At 42.6% G+C, this 21,275-nt stretch overlaps 1 protein-coding gene across 2 annotated transcripts in view; it reads left to right on the plus strand.

The window, feature by feature from the left end:
• Positions 1-21,275, plus strand: part of nrp1a (neuropilin 1a) — an 89,396-nt gene that overhangs the window by 57,048 nt on the left and 11,073 nt on the right. For both annotated transcript variants that reach the window (XM_074693317.1, XM_074693318.1), the window contains exons 8-11: positions 7,111-7,266; positions 12,468-12,612; positions 18,202-18,533; positions 19,872-20,016. In XM_074693317.1, the coding sequence (XP_074549418.1) occupies positions 7,111-7,266; positions 12,468-12,612; positions 18,202-18,533; positions 19,872-20,016 (778 nt within the window). The remainder of the gene's footprint in view (positions 1-7,110; positions 7,267-12,467; positions 12,613-18,201; positions 18,534-19,871; positions 20,017-21,275) is intronic.

A 21,275-nucleotide genomic window follows, 5' to 3' on the forward strand; every position in this document is an offset into this window, starting at 1 on the left:
TGCCCACACACCCACCAACACACACTCACATACACACATATAAGGAGCTATTTTTCCCTCCTCTGTTGGAGGAAGCAGAGAAATGGATTTAAAAGAAAGTATTCGGTAAAGTTCTCCCAGAGTACGGATTGCTGCATGCAACTTCTTGGCAACTCAATTATAAGCCAATCAAGCAGCGAGAGATAAAGCTTTTGAGCCTTTGCTGTTTCTTGAACACACCCTCCTCCTCCTCCTCCTTCGTCTCCTCTCTTAGTCTTCTAAACCACGTCTCCGCCTTTGCACCCACACAACAACGAATAGCCTCAAATACATATCATGTGGCCCTGCTGCACATCTGAGTCACACAGCGCTGAGACAATACCCCGAGTATCAGATAGACCCGACGATCACGCCCACAGCTGCCACTGCTGCTCAGCGATAATTGGAAAATTATCTCTTCAAACTTGTACAAACACGCATAAATACATAAATACACCGTCTGTCTGTCATTTATTCCCACAGAAACACACACGCCTCATTCAAATTCCTGATGTGGATTTCTGTTGTTGATCTAATTGCATGCACACCAGGCTTTAACGGGCTGATGTTACAAGCCCGAGCACGACTAATTCTTTTTTCTGCCTCTCTGGTTTCATTAGCCTGTGAAACGACTGGAGCTGTGTACACTCGCTGTTGTGAGGAAAAGGGGGCTTTGAGTCACTGGTTTGCTTCACAACAGGAAGGTAGAGCGCACCCAAAACAGTCAAATGTGTCTGAGAGTACGTGGGAGAGGGAAAACTCTCAGGAGGCAGGGACAAAGACACGTCTGCGCTGTTATTGTTATTAAAATGTGTGTTAGCTTGCTCAAGTGACACTTTTTCCCTAAAGATGGTTATTTAAGCTTAAGTAGTTTGAGGAAATGTCAGCATTTAATGAAATTAAGCCTCTTTCACACATGTCCCCCAGAATCTCCAAAGCGCTTTCCTTTTCTCACGTCTGAACTTGAGGTACTCCCTGTTGGAGGCTGAGAAGTTGGAAGCTTTTGCATTTATATGAATGGTTATCTCAGCCGGTCCAACCTCGGAGACGTGATTTCTGACCTTATTCATCATCAATGCACATCTGCCTTTTGGGTTGCACTGTAAGCCTAACAAAAATGTCAACCCTACCTAGCTGCTCATGATAACCTTTCTTGAATATTCCCCTCATGTATCTCAAATCTGGTCACCCTGACTTTATGTGAAAATGAAGCAACAGGTTTCTTTCAAGTTCCTCTCAGAGAGCACCTTACTTAGCCTAAACATTCATGGCAAGGAATCTTAGCCTAAGAATAATCCAGGAAGTTTCTGAGTGCAGCTCTGAGTAAAGAGGGGACAGAAACTTTTATCCTAGTGAGGCTGTGTGGTTGACCCTGTTGCTAGGTGTGACGCAGTCTCCTAAAAGCTGTGATTGGTTGTTACAAAAAGAGGAAAAGACTAGGGAAAAAAAGTGCTCTGTGCTCCTAGTAATGAATGGACAGTAAAATCAACAGGTTACAAAACTCAGGCTGGATTAAGAAATGTGTAATCATGAGATTCATTCTATATCATGATGATGAAACTCAGCTTAATTAAATGTGACTCAGCTTCAAAATGTTCTTTTTATATTGATCTGCTTATTGTTGTGTTGATTGTCCACGTTTGTCATGTTCCTACTTAATGTGTTTGATTTTAATGGGGGAAGCATACTCAGCTGTCAGCACTTCCTCCTTTTAAAAAGCAGTTTGAATTGGCAAATTGACCAGAACAACGAACGACATGGATTAAAAAAAGAACTAGACAGAGCCTGCTGTTGGCTCAGCTCGTGGAGGAGAATAAAAGAGTACTTAGAGAGACCTTTGGTCCCGGGATCACAACACCGGGAAAGAGGCAGACTGGGGAGCTCGTTGCTCAACAAATCAATATGTCGTTCCCTCTCCTTGTGCGCACATTGAGAAGTGCTGGTACATGCTAGAATCCCAAGCAAGAGCGGGGATTACAGCGCGAAGTGAAGTTGTTGTCATACAGCGTCTTAGGCTACCATTTAGGTTAAACCTGCTGACTTTGGTTTCTTTAATGTTAGTAATTGTATGTATGTTTTAGACTTTCATATTCTCATGAATTGGACTGTTAAGGGGGTAAATCAGCAGATAAACAGCTGTCTCAGGTGTCAGAAACTGTGTTCAGCGTGCTGGGAAAGTCCAACACTAGTTTCAGCGTCCACTCCTCCTAACAGTTTTTCACCTCAGGACCTCTCTTAAGGCTAAAGACGTTTTGTCAATATCTTGTAACTTACCAAGGAAAAATTCTAAGAAAAATCATAGAATTCAAGGAACTCTAAGATTTGTTTTTATTAATAACATCACTAAGAGCTACTCTTAGCCTGAGGATGCTTGATGAATACGGGCCCAGGTCTGTCTTTAAAAGAAAAAAAAAAAGAGTCAACACAAATATTTATAAGAAACAGGATCTTCTTCTTCTTCTTCTTCAGCCCCTGTGTTTATTGTGGCTGAAGAAGAAGAAGAAGAAGAAGAACTGTGAATGCACATTGCATGATGAGAATCGCTGAGCATTTCCATTTCCTGCAAAAGCACAAGAAGAAAAAAAAGAGAGATGTGAAAGCTGAGCATCCAACAGAGGTAGAGAAAGATAAATCAAGTGGTAAAAAGATGATTAGAAAAGAAGAGAGGTGATGCAGGGATAAGGTAGTCAACCAAGGCTCTGTTAATAAAGCGGTTTGTGCAAGGACAAGCTAAAGCTCTGCCCACACACATATCAGCCCGCCGTCACTCTATGGAAAGATCCAGAGAAGTGTGGGTGATTTCATATCCAGCCTGGCATGTTTATGTCCCTGACTCTGTGTGTGTGTGTGTGTTTGTGTGTGTGTGTGTGTGTTCTTCCAGATATGAGTTACAGTGCACCAGCATGCCAAGAATGTACAGTGTCATTCCTCCGTATGTGGGCCTCAGTCCAAGCTCACACTCTCATCGGAAACAGAAACAGACACAAGCTTTATTCCGTTAGATCAGCAGTGTCTCAAAACGCAGCACATCTCCGTGGATAGTAGATTATGAGTCATAATTCACACCTTTCAGCGCAGTGATTACATCACCCATTAGGCATGATTCAGCCTTTCACGGCTCGATGACAAATAGTTTATCATCTGTGAGTGATTTATTTAGCCAACATCCTCCGTGCAGTGTTTGTGAGCTCCACATGTTGGTTTATGTACACGGGGCAGTTAGTGCTGTCTGTGGCTCTGGGCTAAAAGGAGTCCCGATAGTGATCATTATCTGGGCTTGTTTGTTTTCTCTGTGGTGTCTGTGGTGTGGGCAGGACTTTGCTTTACATCCAAGCGTCCTGGCAGCTCCTCTTCTCTCCCTGACCCATGAAACCCTGGTTTGTTAGCGCAGCCTCTGCCTCATTCTTCTGCCTCCAACAAGCAGCCATTAATAAATCATGCTTTGCTCATTACCCAGGCCCTGTTATCTGCCCGTGTCTGTGAAATTGATCTGGCCTGCATACTTCTTCACTTGAGACCCCACGCTTCTGTCCTTCACATCATCTAAGGCATCACTGTCAGCAGCTTGTTTCCCCTCCTGACCTTCTCCTTCTTCACTTTTCTCTTCATCTTTTTCCCTCGCGTCCCTCCATCATTCTGTCTGAACCAGTCAGGCTTACCCTGATGCCACTTTTGGATGGAGGTTGCGTTTATTCCATGTCATTAAACTTGAGTTTTTGTGCCAAAACCTTTCAGAAATTCCAATAATTCCCTTTGCCTCAGAATCTTGATGGCTTTATGACTTTAAAACTCTTGAACCACAAACTAATGAAAGTATGTTTGACTCTCGGCTCTTTAAACTGGGCAGTGCACCACGCCCCATGGCAGAGAACTCCTAGAGAAATTGCTACCCTTTGAATAAAAACATTAATGTACAAAAAAAGCTCTCTAAGCAGCATCTTGTTTTGATTAGAGCCGTATATCAGTCCATTTCTCTTCAAACTACCCATTTTTTGCCACACTCAGGTTCTTAGATTGTGAGTCTGAGCACCCATGAGTGTTCCCAATTAGCACCAGCACTCATTTCACCCCCAGAGGCTCCTCTTCTTCTCCATTACACCTAATGAGATCATTTCAGAGAAAACATCCCACGGCCAAATCTCCCCTTATTAGACCTTTTTGAGCCTTTCAGTAAGCTGCAGTGCCATTGGTGCATGTTGGGAGGAGTCTGATTGGCCGTTTGGGCGCAGATCTTAAAGAGCAGGAAGGCACAGGCCTCCTGTAAAACACTTTACCCAGCAGAGAGGAATCCAGCTGCTGCGTTATCAAACAGGAACCATCTAAAGATGAAGGGATTTGGTTTGTCTCTATATGTAGACCCACAAGAAACCCGGGTCTTACTGTATAAGCCTCCTGAGCCTGCAGACAGCAACAAAAGTATTCCATCTCAGTATTTGACAATCTTTTTGTTAGCCTCCATTCATCCGGATCTTTTGAGCAGCAGAGAGGGAGAGAATAGCATAGTGAAACACCGTTTATTGCTCCCATCTGTTTATGTCTTTTTCCTTTGGAGGAGAATTTGAGGAGGAGGAATGACCGGCGTTTTGTGGCGTGCAGATGTTCCTTTGCTGCTCTTTGCTACGAGTCATTAAGCGTGGCGCAGTGCTGTATATAAGGCTGGCAGAGAAAGCTAGCTGGCACTGGCTGTATGCTTTTAGCATGCCGGAGGAGCTCTGTGGAGATTTCTGGAGGCAGATCACGCCGGCTTGGATTTTCTAAAATATGCGTATGCTTCTGCGTCTGTCTGCTCCGTCTCACATAAAGGATTTCACTGTTGTCGCTCTTTCTTACAAACGCTTGCACATGCACACACCCATGATCTCCTCTGCGCTGATTCAGTAATCTACTCAAGACTCTGGTTGCCATCCATCAGAGCCCGAGCCCGTCCCACGTCAACATCAAAGACCTCGTGTCTCATCACGGTATGGAAACGCGTTCCACCAACGCTCCGGCTTCCTGCATCGCTCCTGTGCCTTAGCAGCGTCTGCACGCAACACCATTACTCCTTATTAACGTCAGCTCAGCCTGTCAGAGACGGTGTTAACGCTTGTTAAAATTAAGCACGCTACTTCATACACTGAGGAGTTTGCATTCCTTTTAAAAGCCGCCAGTTTCACTCTGCACCCACTCTTTGCCTCAGTTATAGATGAAGGGATGGTGAGGTGAGGTTAAGTAGCCTGCACAGAGGTCGTGGGGAGACAATTTGTTAACACTGATGGCTAAAAAACAGTTTATCTTAGGACTAGCAACAGCTGATCTTACCTGCAGGCTCCAGGTCAGAGCTTTAGTGTGAGAGGGAGGTTAAGCTTGTGACAGCAGCAAAAACTAGAGGAAAGATTCAACCATTTGTCAAAGAGGATATACATTTAGAGCTTTGGAACAGGGTTTAAGCTGCAGGGCTGGTAGAATGTAGATATTGTCTACACATTATTCAGTAGTTATACACCACAATCTCAGCCTATAGCTTCCAGCCATAGCTACGTGAATACACTCACTAGCCCAGCAACCACCTGCAGCATCGCCTTTGTACGTGGGAGAGACTTGAGAGCCATGCACCTGACTTAGCATGTTAGCACAAGCTAATCACAAGTTTTTGACACATACCTGGCTAGCAGAAAGCTGATTCATATTGCTCATTGTCCCGTGCTGCTCTCCAATTACCCGAAAGCGAGTGAAAGTCAAAGTAAAAAGCTTCATCTGATGCCGTTTGTTTCTCTTTGGTTGTGTTTTTCTTCCTTTGCGCCCCGTCCACCATCGTAGCCACTCAGGATAGCTTCTACCACTTGCCTTTATTAACACACAAAGTTATTGCACATTGGGCGCGCTGTGATTGGCTGAGGTTACCACACTTACTCTTTGCCCAGAAAGGTCCGGATACAACCAGAACATCAACAGCAGAGGAGGGGGTTGAGGAAGACACAGACACTGACACACATGTATAGAGGCCCATAGGAGACAGTTGGGTGGGATTATTCCTATAAAAGTTGACTTTTTATTTTTTTATTTTTGGAGAAAAATCCTCCCGACCCTACCTTGGAGATACAACCAGAACATCAACATACAGGCAGAGGAGGGGGTTGAGACAGACACAGACACTGACACACATGTATAGAGGCCCAAAAGTTGACATTTTATTATTTTAGATTCCTGCACACCCTGCCTTTAAGATACAATAAAATAGGATAACCCTTCACTGATGTGACTTATACATCACATGCATACTGGAAACGCTTGCTCTGTTCATTAACATGTAATGTGAAGCCTGTTTGAAGTCTAGTCTTAAAACAAAGACAGAAGCCAGACTGACATATGAAGTCTGTGATGGTCATGGCTGTGAACATGTATGATGCTTGGCAGACAGACGCACCGCGCTCTAATCCACGCCAGAAACCTTCTCCGCACAGGCTCCGCCGTTTAAGCAGCACACACTCTTAGAAACTTACACACGACAACCAAACACACGTTCCTCTCTGACCCCTCCTCTGGCAGCCTCCTTGTGAAAATATAATAACCCTGCAGTAATGTGTGCTGCAGTTCATGATTACTTCATAAAGCCGTGCATATTTTAAAAGGTACAATGTTTGATATTCAATCTGTTTCCCTCATTCCTCCTGGCCAGTTTTTGATAATGTGATTGCAGACCCCGCTCCATTCAATATTCACTTTTAGCCAATAAGCTCTTGTCTCCCGTCTCAGGAAATTAAGTTGTCATCCTGCGTCTATTTCATTAATGTGAATATCGTTTCATTGCTGTTTATTAAATTCCAGGTAGCAGCATGATGAGACTGTAGCCAGAGGTGAATCTAATGGCAGGGTTGTATTTTTAACTCTCAGCCTTGTCAGTGCATTATTAATACAGGCCAAGCAATGAAAGCCCCTTTCATGAAAACTATTCATCAGATCAGCCACTTTATTTCAACAAGGTTAATAAGAATTCTCCCAAACACCAAAGAGAAGAGTCTTGTCCTTCGTGCAGCTCCTGTGAAACTCTCTCTGAAGCTTTTTTCTCACTTGTCTCACTTTCTTTTTCTCTCTGCGTCCTCCCCTCTACAGGTGGATCTCGGGTTCCTGCGGTTTGTCTCAGCCATCGGCACCCAGGGCGCCATTTCCCAGGAGACCAGGAGGATTTACTTTGTCAAGTCGTACAAAGTGGACGTCAGCTCTAATGGAGAGGACTGGATCACTTTGAAGGAAGGCTCCAAACAAAAGGTAGGGGATTGTTTTTATCCTTTACTTTTATAGAAGCTTCATGAAAAAGCTCTTAAGCCGGGTTTAATCGGACCTTTGTTTCACAGAGGTTACAATTTACATGTTGTAGTATCTTGCAACTGCAAGCAGAGCGATAAAAGTGCATTTTTATAGAGTGTTTTAATGTGACGTCATCAGTTTGAGCTCAACCATGTTGGAGGCACTCTCACAACATAATGGACTTGAGCTCACAGGTAAAACGGATTGTTGTGTTACAAAATGGTGAATTATTGCAGAGATTTTTTTTGCTGCATGAATTGGTTGGACCAAGAAGAGAAATACAAAAACTCACATACTTTTGACAAATAGTGGTGGGGACTGGAAAAAAATGTCCAAAGAATGGGAAGATTATAGCTAAGCTAAGCTACATCAAGATTTCAAAGGCAATAATCTGTCGTTTCTCTCAACATCTGAGTGTTCACAGCATTTCCTGTCAGGGAGGTCATGATCTCTGTCCATAGAAGGGATGGGTACCTTTCACATTTGAAACGATACGGCACCAATGCTTGGTGCCTGGCAATCAGTACCTGCACTTTTTTTTTTTTTTTTTTTTTTTTTTTACAATTTTCGGTACTTTTTTGTGTTTATGTGATAAAAAATATCAATATGTTTAATAACAAAGTATATATTTTTTCAGTTTAACATATTTATTCTTCAATATACAACTTTATAATGCTGTGTTCATGTCCAAGCATGTAAAATCACCCACTCTTCACAGGGTCCTCCTAAACATGGTACCTTTTGAATCAGTGAATCGGTACCTGGTACTTTTGACAGAATTCGTGCAGCACCTATTAAAGTACCTAATTCGGTACCCATCCCTAGTGCATAGCATCTTAAAATCACACTTTAGTAAAAATGAATATATCATGATACAGTATAACTTTGATTAAGAGGTTATTCATGTTAATAAATAGTTCACAAGTAAAACTCAGTGTGTCCTTCAGGGGCTTTTTTTAAAGTGCTGGAAAGTGAGCCTCGTCAAAGACAACATGACTTATTCCGTAAATCCCCTCTTCCATGAAAAATATAGACGTAACATCTGTGTTTTGATACCTTTGAGTAAAAGATGATAAAGATGCTAACTCCTCATATGGGTCTCTACTGCTTATTAAGTGCGTTTTTTTTTTCTTTTTTCTTGCTGGCTAAGTCCTTCACGATAAGTTTTGGTTTTGTTTTTTTTTTCCACATTTGTTGGCATACTGAATAAGACAATTCATATTGTGTACCTCCAATGTGGCCGGGCATCCGGGTAACTATCCAAATCATGATGTTCATGCAAACACTCTGTCATGGATTTGAACCATTTATTAACAAATGGATTCAGTTAGAATTGGCATTAAAGCTCTGCTTTTCCGAGTACTCCCTGGGTTAGCTGCTCAAACTTTTCAGGAAGTGCATTGGAAAACCCCCATAGGTACATACAGATCAGTAAGATACATACGTGGAGTCTTAGAAGGAGGAGACATGGGTGCAGATGGAATCATTAAGACAGCAGCAGCTGGGTAGCACAGAGGTAGCAGGGATAAGGGAGAGGGAAGTCTCAATTTAAATATGCTGCCTTATTGTTAGACACGCTCTGTGATTGGTTGAGAAGGGTTAGAGATTGAACATCAGCCTGTCAGCTGATCCCAGCTGGGCGTATGACTTCCGTGTCCTGCATGAACTTACACTAACTTCATTTTTAGAAGGACGCAAAAGATAAGCATTTAATGTTACACTTCCTATTTGATCAAAACTGTTGAATCTGCATTTTCATGTGCAGTCAGAAACCTTAGTGTGTAAAATAGTTTTGGAAATTTAACTTTAGTCTTAAGTTTTGGTTCAAAAGCTTTGACTTTGCAGTGTAGAAAACGCATGATCTTGCACTTTTTCACGTCTGATATTTTTACTTACTTTGTACTAAAAGCACTGCAATATCTCATAAAATGAAGTGCTTCCTTTCCACACTTTTACTGACCTTTTATGCATGTCGTACTATCAGAGTAGGCCAAACAATAAAAATAGTTTATTTGCGTCAGCCTAACCAGAAACAGAGTCATAAAGCGCCCCTGCCCGTGCACTGCACTCAGAATATCTCCTCTCAGTGAAGCAGCCATCTGACTTGAATTGTGGGCGCCTCCAAGTTGCCTTTGAGCCCAACAAAAGGGGGAATACCCGTCTGTACGCACTCCAAGTCTTTTTCCCCCTCAATATATAATTATACACTTTACTCGGTATGACAGTAAACCCACCGTCTATGTTGGTGCATGATATTTCCAGCAAGGCTTTAGTGCTACTTCATCACAGCAGTCGCCACAGGGAGGATTATGTAAGGAATGTAGCCTCTGTTTTATGTCAGGCAGCCGTCAAGTTGTCGTAAAAGAAGCAGGGATGACAAAAGACTTGACAAACAGGAGTTAAAGGGGATATTGATAGAAAGAAACAGGAGAGGCTGTCATGTTTGAGCAGCTGGCGAAGGGAGAGGAGGAGAAAGGAAAGAAGGGATTGCATGCTTGACCGGAGCGTGACAGGCGGTGACCATCGATTGCTGATCAGGCTGTCAAACAGAGCAGGTTTTGTCCATCTGGAGGCAAACACACCCTCTGCTGTGTGTTTGGAGGGTCACAGAGGCATGTGTGTGTATGTGTGCGACGTGTAAATAACACAAGGCCTCTTTTTGTGGTCTGAGGAGAAACAAAAAAGTTCAGCAGCAAACCATCCAAACAAGCATGTCAGTGCCGCAGAGTACACATGCCTTTAGCTCTGATTATTTTATGGTCTCTCTAAAGCACACAGTCCCTTCTGTAAAGTGGGAGTGTAAAGGTGCCGTGGTGAGCCTGGCCTGTGTTTTTCCACGCTCTAAAGTGCTTTGTGCAGAGGGGCACCATTTGCTTAATGCTGAGTCCACAGTTTTGCATGTGAGCGCGGCTCTGGAGAAAGCCACTTTACAGTTAGACAGAGGCGAGGAGGCTTGGCGTGACATTTCAGAGAGTGGATGACTTTGTTGTTGGTCCCTTAGTGCCACAGATGACAGGTATTGCTCAGGGAATGGGTTGTGTAGGGACTAATGCTTCGGCCTGGTTCTTTTTTTAAGAGCTTTTATCTCTCTATCTTCCTGTCCATCCTGCTCCTCACTGTGGGCTCCTCACTGTGGACTCCTCTCTGTGGACTCCTCTCTGCCCTATAGCTGCTCTGTCAAAGAGGTCAGGAGGTCACATGGTCACCAGTGTGATTCAATTACCCAGAATGAACTGCAGTGGACTGTGGGGAGTTGTTTTGCTGGGTGGCCGGCCTCCTCGTATGGTGCTAGTAAACTGTCAACAGACCCCGAGGGAGAACAGAGACATCGCTGACCTTTAAACAAGACAGTAAAACCTTTCCACCAAATCTGGAAGTGGAGGACAGAAAGACGACATCTTGAGTCAATCTGGTCTTGTCCGAGTTACACACACCGCCTCAGGTTTCACAGTCACGGTTCACAACATGTTTGTGCTGAGGAAGAGGAAGTGTCACTGTGGGAGGGAAATCTGTGAAGTTAATGTCGTATGTAAAAGTTAGACAGCAAAGGACCAAGTGTTGAAAGAAATATTTTATCATTTCATTTTTCTCGCTTGACATAATTTCTTTTCGCGCCAATTTCAAACAAAAGTTTTTGAAACATACAAAACATTACAATAAAACAACAGTATCAGATAACAGAAAAAATGGTCAGAAGCAGAACTCTTCTCCAAAGTGTGACGCTACAACTCAAAGTGCTTTATGATAAGAAATGTGCCTGTAACAAGTTTTTTACATTAAACAGAAAAATGTAGAAAATTTACAAAGATGAATAGTAAAAATACAACAATATGTTAAAATTAAAGATGTGCTTGTTAACAAAAATAAAAGAAACTCAAAAAAGTTAGTACAACATGTTTAACCAATTTGGGAAAAAAAAAGAGAGAAAAGAAGTTTTTTTTTCTTTTTAAAGCATTTATTGAGGAGACTTTCCGGATACCTAAGCCAAACAATAAATCAAGATTTGCCCGACTTTAATTCTTTTTATTATCTATTTATTGTGTTTTATTCCTTTATTAAGAGAGACTGGCTGATAAAGAGCCAGAGGTCTTTATATAAAGTGAACTGTGTCCAAATTGTCAATAAATGCCCCATGTAGTACCACTTTCTAACAAAAGTTATTTTATAACTGTTAAAGAGGAAGAGTGAATAAGGACTTAAATGTCTATTCACAAAGACCAAACAGCAACCTATCAACAACAGCAAGGAACTGAGATTAGAGATACTTTTTTTTATAACGGGCAGAAACTTTGAGCAGAACAAGACTTGTTCATTTTCTTCTTGAGAACATAAAGAAAAAACACCAGGAGTTTAATCCTTAAAATGAGTAAGGAATAAAGTTGAGTCCTCACCCATTAGTGGCTGCAAAGACAGAAAGAAGAGCTAAAAAAAAAAACCCTTCCCTTTGATTTAAGCGCCCCCTGTGGACGAATCTGTAACTTTAAATATCTACCTATCCTACATCTGTGAGTCTTTTCTTTTTTGTTTTTCAACAAAACTTTGCATCATAATTTCCTTAAAGTGAGATTTTTAACTTACTTTGTTTAAAAAAACAAAAACCCCCCCAAAAAAAACAACAAACCTGACAGCTGACGCCCTTGTGCAGTTTCAAGCATTCAGTTCATCTCAGCTCAAAACTTTTCTCTCTCATTGTTAATGAATTTATTTGCTTTTGTAAGTCCAAGGCCAACCTGTTTATTTCACTCTGTGTCAAAGCCAGCCTGAAACTCCTCATGGAGGCTTTAATTTCTGTTTTGGCTGCTACATAAAACCACTGTAGAACAGTTAAGACTGGATCTGCTCTTTCCTGTTGGTTCTGGGGCTCAGCCGGGCTGCAGAGGTCTGAAAGTTATGAAAGAGATCAACAGTAATTGATTTTTGTTCTGTCATGCATTAGTCAGGTTTTTTTTAGCATATTTGATCAATAAACTCGTATTCTTCAGTCGTGTTTCTTTGAAAAAATAAGCCCTCATGATTATTTCCAGCATCCTCGTCTTATAAAAAGTGCATTTCTTCTTCCTCATTTTTTCTCTTTCTGGATTCAGTGCAGTCAAGGTCTTGGAGCCATTTCCTCTCTGCTCAACACTTTCTATCAATAATTTACCTTTCTCCCTCGATCGCAGGTTTTCCAAGGCAACACCAATCCAACAGACGTTGCCAAGACAAAGCTGCCCAAACCCACACTTACACGTTTCGTCCGAATCCGGCCTGTTACCTGGGAAACAGGCATCGCACTGCGCTTCGAGGTGTATGGATGTAAGATATCAGGTTGGTACTGCAGAGATCCCTCCACACACACACACACACACACACACACACCTCTGCTTTTACCTGCTAAACACATGGTTATACTGTAAATAAATACAACACTGTTTCAAAAGCTGATGAGGACACCTGTGCACACGTCCCAGTGCTGGTGTAGCGCTCTCCTTGTTGCATCACTCTGGGTTTATTACATCCAGACCCCCGTTGCACAACACCGTCTTCCTGTCAGGTGTGAGATGAAGCTCTGATTCTGCAAGTCTTCCTCTAAGGATGAAGCAAGATGCTGCATTATAAAGGAGGGGCCCACAAAGACGGATTACCTATTTATGCTACCCCATGTTTAGATGTTCTTCATTCAATATAGATGCAGCCAACAGCTGGCAGCTGGTCTGAGTCTATACGGTCCCAGTCCTCCTGGTGATCAGGTCTTAGCCTCCTCTTTTGGCTCTGGCAGAGCTCTTCTAATCTTTGTTTGATTGTTAATCTTATTTTAATGAGAGGTTGTGTTTATGTTTGTGTATGCGTTGGGTGTGTGCGCCTCACTTCCTTATGGTTTTAGCACATCTGTTTGCATCTCTGCAGGGTTAGGAGCACGTGAAGTGAATGGTAATTAATACTTCCTGTGAGCTTGGATACAGAAGAGAAGAAAAGGTCAAATAAAGCTTTTTTAACTCAGTGTTACTTCACTTTAATCCTTGGATTAAATTCAGAGTTAGGATTAGCTGCATCCAGCCAAACACATTTTCAGGCGCATGTGTCTGTGTGTGTGTTTGGATTTGTTCTGCATCATGTGTGGCTGTGCATGTAATAGCAAGGCACAAGTCACTGTGGGTACAGCAGGGCTGCAGCTGGGGCGAGTGTTTCAGGCCCACGACCAGACCACAGCACAGAGCGTAAACACATCACAGGATCCCAGTCACCGCTGGGCCTCTGAAAGGACGTCATCACCCCTGGGTGCTCTGAAGGCACATCCAGATCCACGACATGCTTACAGTGCTGTTACAGCGAGAGAAACAGTGAGGCTCATGGGGGCTGTATAAACTCAGTGACTCACTCTGCTCAACTTTCGCTGATACCAAAACTTTCCTGAAAAACTTTTGTTGAAAGAAACATGGAAAGCTTTTTAGTGGAGCTCTACTTTCCCTAGAATGTGCTGCCATGGTGGCGTCTTTAATATTTCAACAAAATTTGACGAAAGCAGAGCTGAGAGTCGGCTGTCCATATTTTTTAAACCCCCTGACAAGAATATTAGTAATGTTATTCATGGACTTTTGTATGCACCAAAGAGGAAGGCAGTTATTACATCAAGAAGGCCGAGACACTCATTACACTGACTGCAACAACAGCTTCGATGATGGCACAACGGCTGAGTCATTATCACACATGGTGACAAATCAGTGTGAATTCTGACATGTGGTTCAAACGCATGTTTGTGCTGTAAAATAGGCGAGACATCATAAAATTTGTAGAATTAAAGCTAAAAAATCAAGTATGATACAACAAATTGAATTGGTGTTCTAGGGACAACATGATAAAATGCTCCACAATGTCTAACTCTGGGGTTTTAAAGTCCTTTTTTCAAGTTGTTGCTTGGAGCAGTGTTGAAATTTGGCAGCTCTATCAAAAGCCCCAAATGTTATGGTCAAGAAGGTTTTGTAAACTATATGTTAATTATGTTCCTCTAATAATCCATACGCAAAAAGTGGCAAAAGATCTTTTGTGTGTGTGTTTTTTTTTTTTTTAGAGGACTAAGAAAGAAGTAAGTGTGGGATGTAGGGCTGCACAATATGGCCTTAAACCAATATCTGGATGTTCTTAGGCTATTTCCCGAACCGCATACTACACCAGCAGTACCTACTATTTTGGCTGAAAATCAGTCTGTAGCAGTCAGTATGCAAAAATTTTCCAAATCTGCAGTATGCCAAAAATCAGCAGATGTCCTACTGATCCAGGAAAATCACTCACTGTTCAACAGTTCAGTCTATCTGGCATACTGTGTCCCACAGTGCATGGCGCTGTCGCTGTTTGTCAATGCGGGTGGCAGGTTTTGTTGAATTACTGCCATCTACTGGAATGAGTCGGCACTATAACTACAATACAACAACACTAACATTAGACGGTCCAGGAGATGGAAGTTAATTAGTGAGGAAGAAACACAAGTAACTCTTGTTACTTCCAGTTATAAAAGATCAGTTTACTTCTACAAATTCATTAAAGCCCATATAAATCACTTATTCACTTTTTAAACCATAAGTGGCCTAAATAGAAGTGTTTTCACCATCAGCTGTAAAAATAAAAATTCCTTTCAGATTCATTTTTATTCAATGATATAACTTTTGGTGTAAGATTAAAAATCAAATGTAATAATTTTGCTATGATATGATTAGCAAAATAAGTAAAATGCCGAGATTAATCCAGACTTTGTGTTTTACATTCATAAAAAAGGCAAAAAAAAATTCACTTGTTTCTCCATTTCCCTGAAACTGAAAACCAGAGTAGTATACTACAAAACAGACCCAACAGAACAGTCATACTACATACTACATGCAAAAGCAGAAGGCAGTATGTAGTGCCTACTTAATACTACATTCATATTTAGTATGTAGTAGTATGGACGGTGGGGCTGCACGGTGGTGCAACGGTTAGCGCTGCAGCCTCACAGCAAGAAGGTCACCGGTTCAAATCCCCACCTCGGCCGGTGGGTCTTTCTGTGTGGAGTTTGCATGTTCTCCCCGTGCATGCGTGGGTTCTCTCCGGGTACTCCGGCTTCCTCCCACAGTCCAAAAACATGCTTACCAGGTTAATTGGTCACACCAAATTGTCCCTAGGTGTGAGTGTGTGTGTGCATGGTTGTCTGTCTATGTGTCAGCCCTGCGATTGACTGGCGACCAGTCCAGGGTGTACCCTGCCTCTCGCCCAATGATTGCTGGGATAGGCTCCAGCCACCCGCGACCCTGTAACAGGATAAGCGGTATAGAAAATGGATGGATGGATAGTATGGACGGTTTGGAAAACAGTTTTGAGCTAGATCACAAACACAAAAAATCACTAAAAAATTCAACCCTTTGATGCATAAAATGACACCAGTATAACAATTCAAGGAAACCCAAGCGTTGGATTTTTAAACTTTGCATTTACTAATGCCAAACCTACGACTGATGAGATATGCAAGCAACATCTCCTGTTACAAAAACATGCAGGTGCAGGAGAGTTTTTCAAGGTGGGTGGAGGAGGGTGCTGCTTGCTCTAACAGGAGGAGAAAGTAAAGGAACCAAAACTCAAAAGAGAATTATATTCTGACATCTTAAAACATTTACATGACAATTTGCACTCGATGGTCGCAATATAGTCATTTCATACATCGCAGTGTATCAAGTATATCTGATAAATCCCTCACCTCTAGTGGGATGAAGTGATGTAACTTTGGAGAACTACTTCTGATTTGACAAATGATTTAGTAGTGAGGAAATAGTCACCGAGAAAACTGAGACACAATGAAAAACTGGTTAAAAAGTGGGAGAAAAACAAAGTTGCTGTCCAAATGACAAAGGAAAAAACAAAGGTCAGGGTCAACAAAGCACTAGACCATCTTCAGGCCTTCGAATGACTAAATCTACCAGATTTGTGAGGTGATGACACCTAGCTTGAAACAGAAACAACCCTTGACAAATCGGGACATCTGGTCACCATGATGCAGAGCTATTTAAAACCATTCAAAGGTGTTTTTTCTCCAAGCACCCACTGTCCACTCGAGATGCCAAGACCATAAATCATTCACAGGATTAGAGGAGTTAGACTGCAAGATGTTTGTGCTTACTTATCATGGTCGTGTGGCCTTGCTGATCCAAACAGCTACTCATTAATAAAAAGATCCACCGCCCTGTTGTTTGTAAATACACCACCGAGTATAAATATCCCTGATAAACCGCCAATGCTCCACCCAAAGCCCAAATGTGCCCCACATTACCACATATCACCATCTACACACTTAGAGTCCACAAACAGCCACACATGTTCGCCGCTCTGGGTGTGTCGTTGCGTGCATGCCATCTCCGGAGCTTCTGTGATCACAGCTGATGTCGATTTGGAGCTCCAGATGAAGCGGGGAGTTCACCCAAGTGTCTAAACTCAGATCAGAGACGCACACATACACTTTCAATCACACTCATATACCTTTTTCTCATATCTCCCCACTTCAAAGGCCTCCACTTTTCAGAGCCTTAGCTTAGCTCCACCAGAGGCTCGGTCTTGTGATCGCTCTCAAACAAAAGCTCTGCCAAAACTTCAGCAGAAAACCTGAAGTGAACCTGAATGAAGGCTCCATCTCTTTCATGCTGCCAGTGAATTCTCTTTTTGGTCTGTAGATTCAGCAGACTTTGATAACCAGAGGGAGATAAATCTGAATGAAGCCGTGTTTCACAAGTCTTAGTGCGCCTTTCCAAGATACCGCCGATGCAGATCCTCGTATGAGTCCTGCAGCACTCCAGCGCTCCTTTTGTCTTGTACAGAGTGGCAGGATTTATCCCTCTAAGGGAGCAGGTAAATATGTTGCTGCCTAGTACAGGTCAGTGACTCAGTGTTTCAGGATTAAGTGTTTGAGGAAGGTTGGAGACAGGCGGGACGGCTAAGTCAGCGTCACAGTTGCAAAGGTACTAACAATGCAGAGGAAGTTGTGAGCTCAAGAATAATCAGAGTGGCTGAAAGTCTACAGCAGAAATAAGAGAAGAGTGTCCCACGCACCAAAGGAGGATGGTTTAGAACATAGGGAGCAGTAGTGATGAAGAACTAGTGGTCACTTATTACTGATGCTCATCAAGTTATCGTGTTGGATCTGAAAGGTCTGACATCCAAACACTTCTTCCGCTGGAGCAACAGGTTGTTACCCTTCAGCTCTTGATATTAGAGGACGGTGTCAAGACCAAAAAAAGGGAAAAAGCCTCTTTGAAAATGAATCCAAAGATGCTAAAACCCACAGAGAGTTAACAAAGGATAAGATCAGAGAAGTAGAACAAAAAGAGGGAGAGAAGAAAGTTTGAAAACACGGACAGGAAACAACAAGGTGTTAAAAGAGCCAGTCCCACAGATGTTGACAGCTGTGGAGCAGAAGGTAGATGAGTGCAGCGGCAGATAAAACACAAAGAGAATCTGTTTTGGTGTGTCAGTATATTCCAGTCTACAGAGGGAGGAGGGGGTGGATCAGGGAGATGAAAAGAAAAAGCGCTCCCAGAATGCAGGACGTGGAGGCACCAACCGAGAGAAGGGTTTTAATTGGCTGCCTGGAGACAACCGCTTCAGGCAGAGGAATTAGTATGCATGAGATCTGCAGACAGAAAGAGAATAGAGGCAGAGATCACAGAAACATCACAAAGAGTTTGGGGAATTGTCCTCCTCACTTTGACTTTCAGCATTCCTGTTGCCCCTGTGTGAACCCCAAACTCAACAAACCAGGGTTGTGGCATGAAAAATGATGTTGGACATCAGGTCCTTGGATACAGATCAAATCTTTTGTTGCCCATGCATCCATCATCCCTGCAGGTTTCATCAGTTTGCATCAAAAAGCTAAGTACCGTTTGCTTCCCTTTTGTCTTTCAGAGTACCCCTGCTCAGGCATGCTGGGTATGGTATCAGGTTTAATCACTGACAACCAGATCACCGCCTCCTCCCACACGGACCGGAGCTGGGTACCAGAGAACGCCCGTCTCCTGACCAGCAGGACAGGGTGGACGCTGCTGCCCCAGCCCCAGCCTTTCACCAACGAGTGGCTGCAGGTGGATCTTGGTGATGAGAAACTGGTGAAAGGATTGATCATCCAGGGAGGGAAGCACCGTGAGAACAAGGTCTTCATGAAGAAGTTTCGCCTTGGTTACAGCAACAACGGCTCAGACTGGAGGATGGTCTTTGACACCAACGGGAACAAGCCAAAGGTGAGGGTTGTTTTAAAAGTTCCCTCAAAGTGAAAGCAAAGATTGAGGTCTGGTCGAGGTGGGAATTAAGTTTCGGTTTTGTTGATCAAACACTCCGATGCCCATGAAAAATGCTACAGGACGTTCAGAATCATTGAGAAGTTCTTTGCAGGAAATGCGTCTGGTTGATGGATTCATGTTACATAAGTGGAAGGATAGGTTTTACTTCCAGCAGCACGGAAAATGATTTGAACATGCATCCCTAAAAATACCTCTCTCAAACACATTTGAACATTGATTCAGATTATGACGCATTTGGTTAATTTTCACCAGAGCGTTTCACCTAGCACGGCGGAGTCATTAAGCCGTCGTTCCAAGTCAATTTCTGCACTGCTCTGAATCACATTAGGATAAGCATCTTGAGTCTCTTGGAGTGCTTTTCCCACATCTCTCTTCCTGCTTTGTATTCTGTGCGACACACACCGTTCAACCCTTTCAATGGACGGTGAAACCTCTCCGATGGAGAAGGAGGGGTGAAGGGAGTCGGGGGGTAAACAGGCGAGGAAAGATGAGGATGAGGGAGGAAAGACTGTAGAGAAGTGACCAGAGATTTATCTGACGTGTCACTGCACGCACAGCAGACCACGACTTTGGCTGAAGCATGCATACTCTTCCTCACACTCAGAATATATACATACACACACACCTCTCCAAGAAGAGCTGCACCAGCCTCGTCCCCAATTACATACATCCCTGACAGGGCATAACTCTGATCTAGATGGGCTGTTGGTTGATTTATTAAAGGAGCACAGAGGATCCATATCCCCCATGTCCTAGTTAGCCGCCTCTCTCCCTCGCCTGAGAGGTTTCTTGCATCCAAGTCGCACCAGTCTCCTTCACATGATAACATCCATTAATCCACTTCCATCAATCCTCTATCTCCTGCTTTGCTTGCTCCCCACATCCTCCTCTCCTCTCCTTCATTTACTCCCTTTCCTTGAGGAAGATCTGAAGCAGAGTTGAAGCAGCTGAAAGTTGTCTTTGACAGAGGTGTGCGTCACGCTGTTTATGCCACCAGCTCCGTTCCTGACTCGCCTTAGCTGTGCTTCAGATGTCAGCAAGATGAGAGAGCTCTGGTCATCCTCTGTTCTTCCCATCATCTCTCCCCCCACCCCGGCTCACGGCAGCCCTCCACCCTGCTTCTGGTCTTCACATGGCAGGGATAAGTCTGCCTCAGGGCATCTCCTTCAGAGAGCTGTAGCAGTCAAACATCCAACAGGGACATTATCAGTGAAAGTGTGCTTTTTTTCACGCACTTCTTCCTCTCTGTCTCTGTTTCCCTCCTTTTTTCTCTGACAGATCTTTGAAGGGAATAGCAACTATGACACTCCGGAGCTGCGGACGGTGGAGCCCCTGCTGACACGTTTCATCAGAGTATACCCAGAGAGAGCCACGCCTGCTGGCATGGGCCTCCGACTTGAGCTGCTTGGCTGTGAAATTGAAGGTACCTCAGTTCAAACTTCTACTGAACTCTCTTTCTTCTCTCTAAATGAACCCTTAAGTTTGGTGCAAAATGTACAACAAAGGCAAGAAGCAACGACACCTCTACTTATGACGGGGACTTTCCTACCTGTGCCGCTGATTCCTTCACCAGTAATGATGTTGGTACCAGTGGTGGCAGAGTTATTCCACAGATTCAAACCTTTCTCAGTGCTAATGACGTTTCAAGCTGTGGAGAGGCCGCAAGCGGTGGCTGTAAAATTTTCACTTTTAGTGTTGATGCTAGTCCTAAACATCATTACAGCTTTTCTTTTTGTCTAAATTTTATTTCAATGGGCCTTTTTTCACAAACAGTGCGTATGAATGTTTGATACACAGATCTGTGATTCATCAGTATTTTCTTACTTGAATTTGCTCTTACTCTGAGAACAAACACAGAACCCCCTCAGATCATGAATCTAAAACCTCATAAGTACTGACAAGCAACTCTCACAGAAAATGTGAACTCTTACACTTTTAACTCAATGCAAAAGAAAAAAGTCTTGAATAGAATTTGAAAAATGAAAACTGTGTACTGACAAAATGTGTTAAATAACCATGAAGTTGACGCATTTCCATTATTGTTAAAGCAGCTGCTCGTATTTTAATAGGAGCACAAAAGCATGAACACATCACCCCTATTCTGGCGTCCCTCCATTGGCTTCTCGTTCATTTTGGAATTTATTTTTATTTTTTTATTATTATTATTATTTGTTGTTAAATCTTTACATGGATCGGCACCTCAGTACCAAAAAACCTTTTATAAGACCCGAGTTGATTGAGCGTTTTCAGTGGTGGCTCCCAAATTGTGGAATGACCTGCCCCAAGGAATTAAAAAAAAACCACCCTGACGACTTTTATCTCCCATCTTGAAGCTCATTTTTATTCTTTGGCTTTTAATTCAGCATGAGAGTTGTGTGATCCATGTCCTTTTATGTTTTTTTTTAATAGTCTTAACCCCTTTGTTCTTATTACTCTTATTTGTTTCTATGTGTTATTTTAATTTATTTTATTTATTTTATTGATGCTCTTCTTTATTAATTTATTTTTTTACTGTGCAGCACTTTGGTAAACTTTGTTGTTTTTAAAATGTGCTATTCAAACAAGAATTGGATTGGATTATGCATAAAATATTGAATCTTAAATCAAATATTAAGTTTTACAATTTTTGTGTTAATTAAATCGCTGGGTATTGTAAATACAGCGTCTTAAATGGAGGTCAGT

Source organism: Halichoeres trimaculatus, unplaced genomic scaffold, assembly GCF_033239565.1.
Source record: "Halichoeres trimaculatus isolate MK-OKI-2021-1 unplaced genomic scaffold, fHalTri1.1 fHalTri1_scaffold_18, whole genome shotgun sequence".
NCBI classification, from domain to species: domain Eukaryota; kingdom Metazoa; phylum Chordata; class Actinopteri; order Labriformes; family Labridae; genus Halichoeres; species Halichoeres trimaculatus.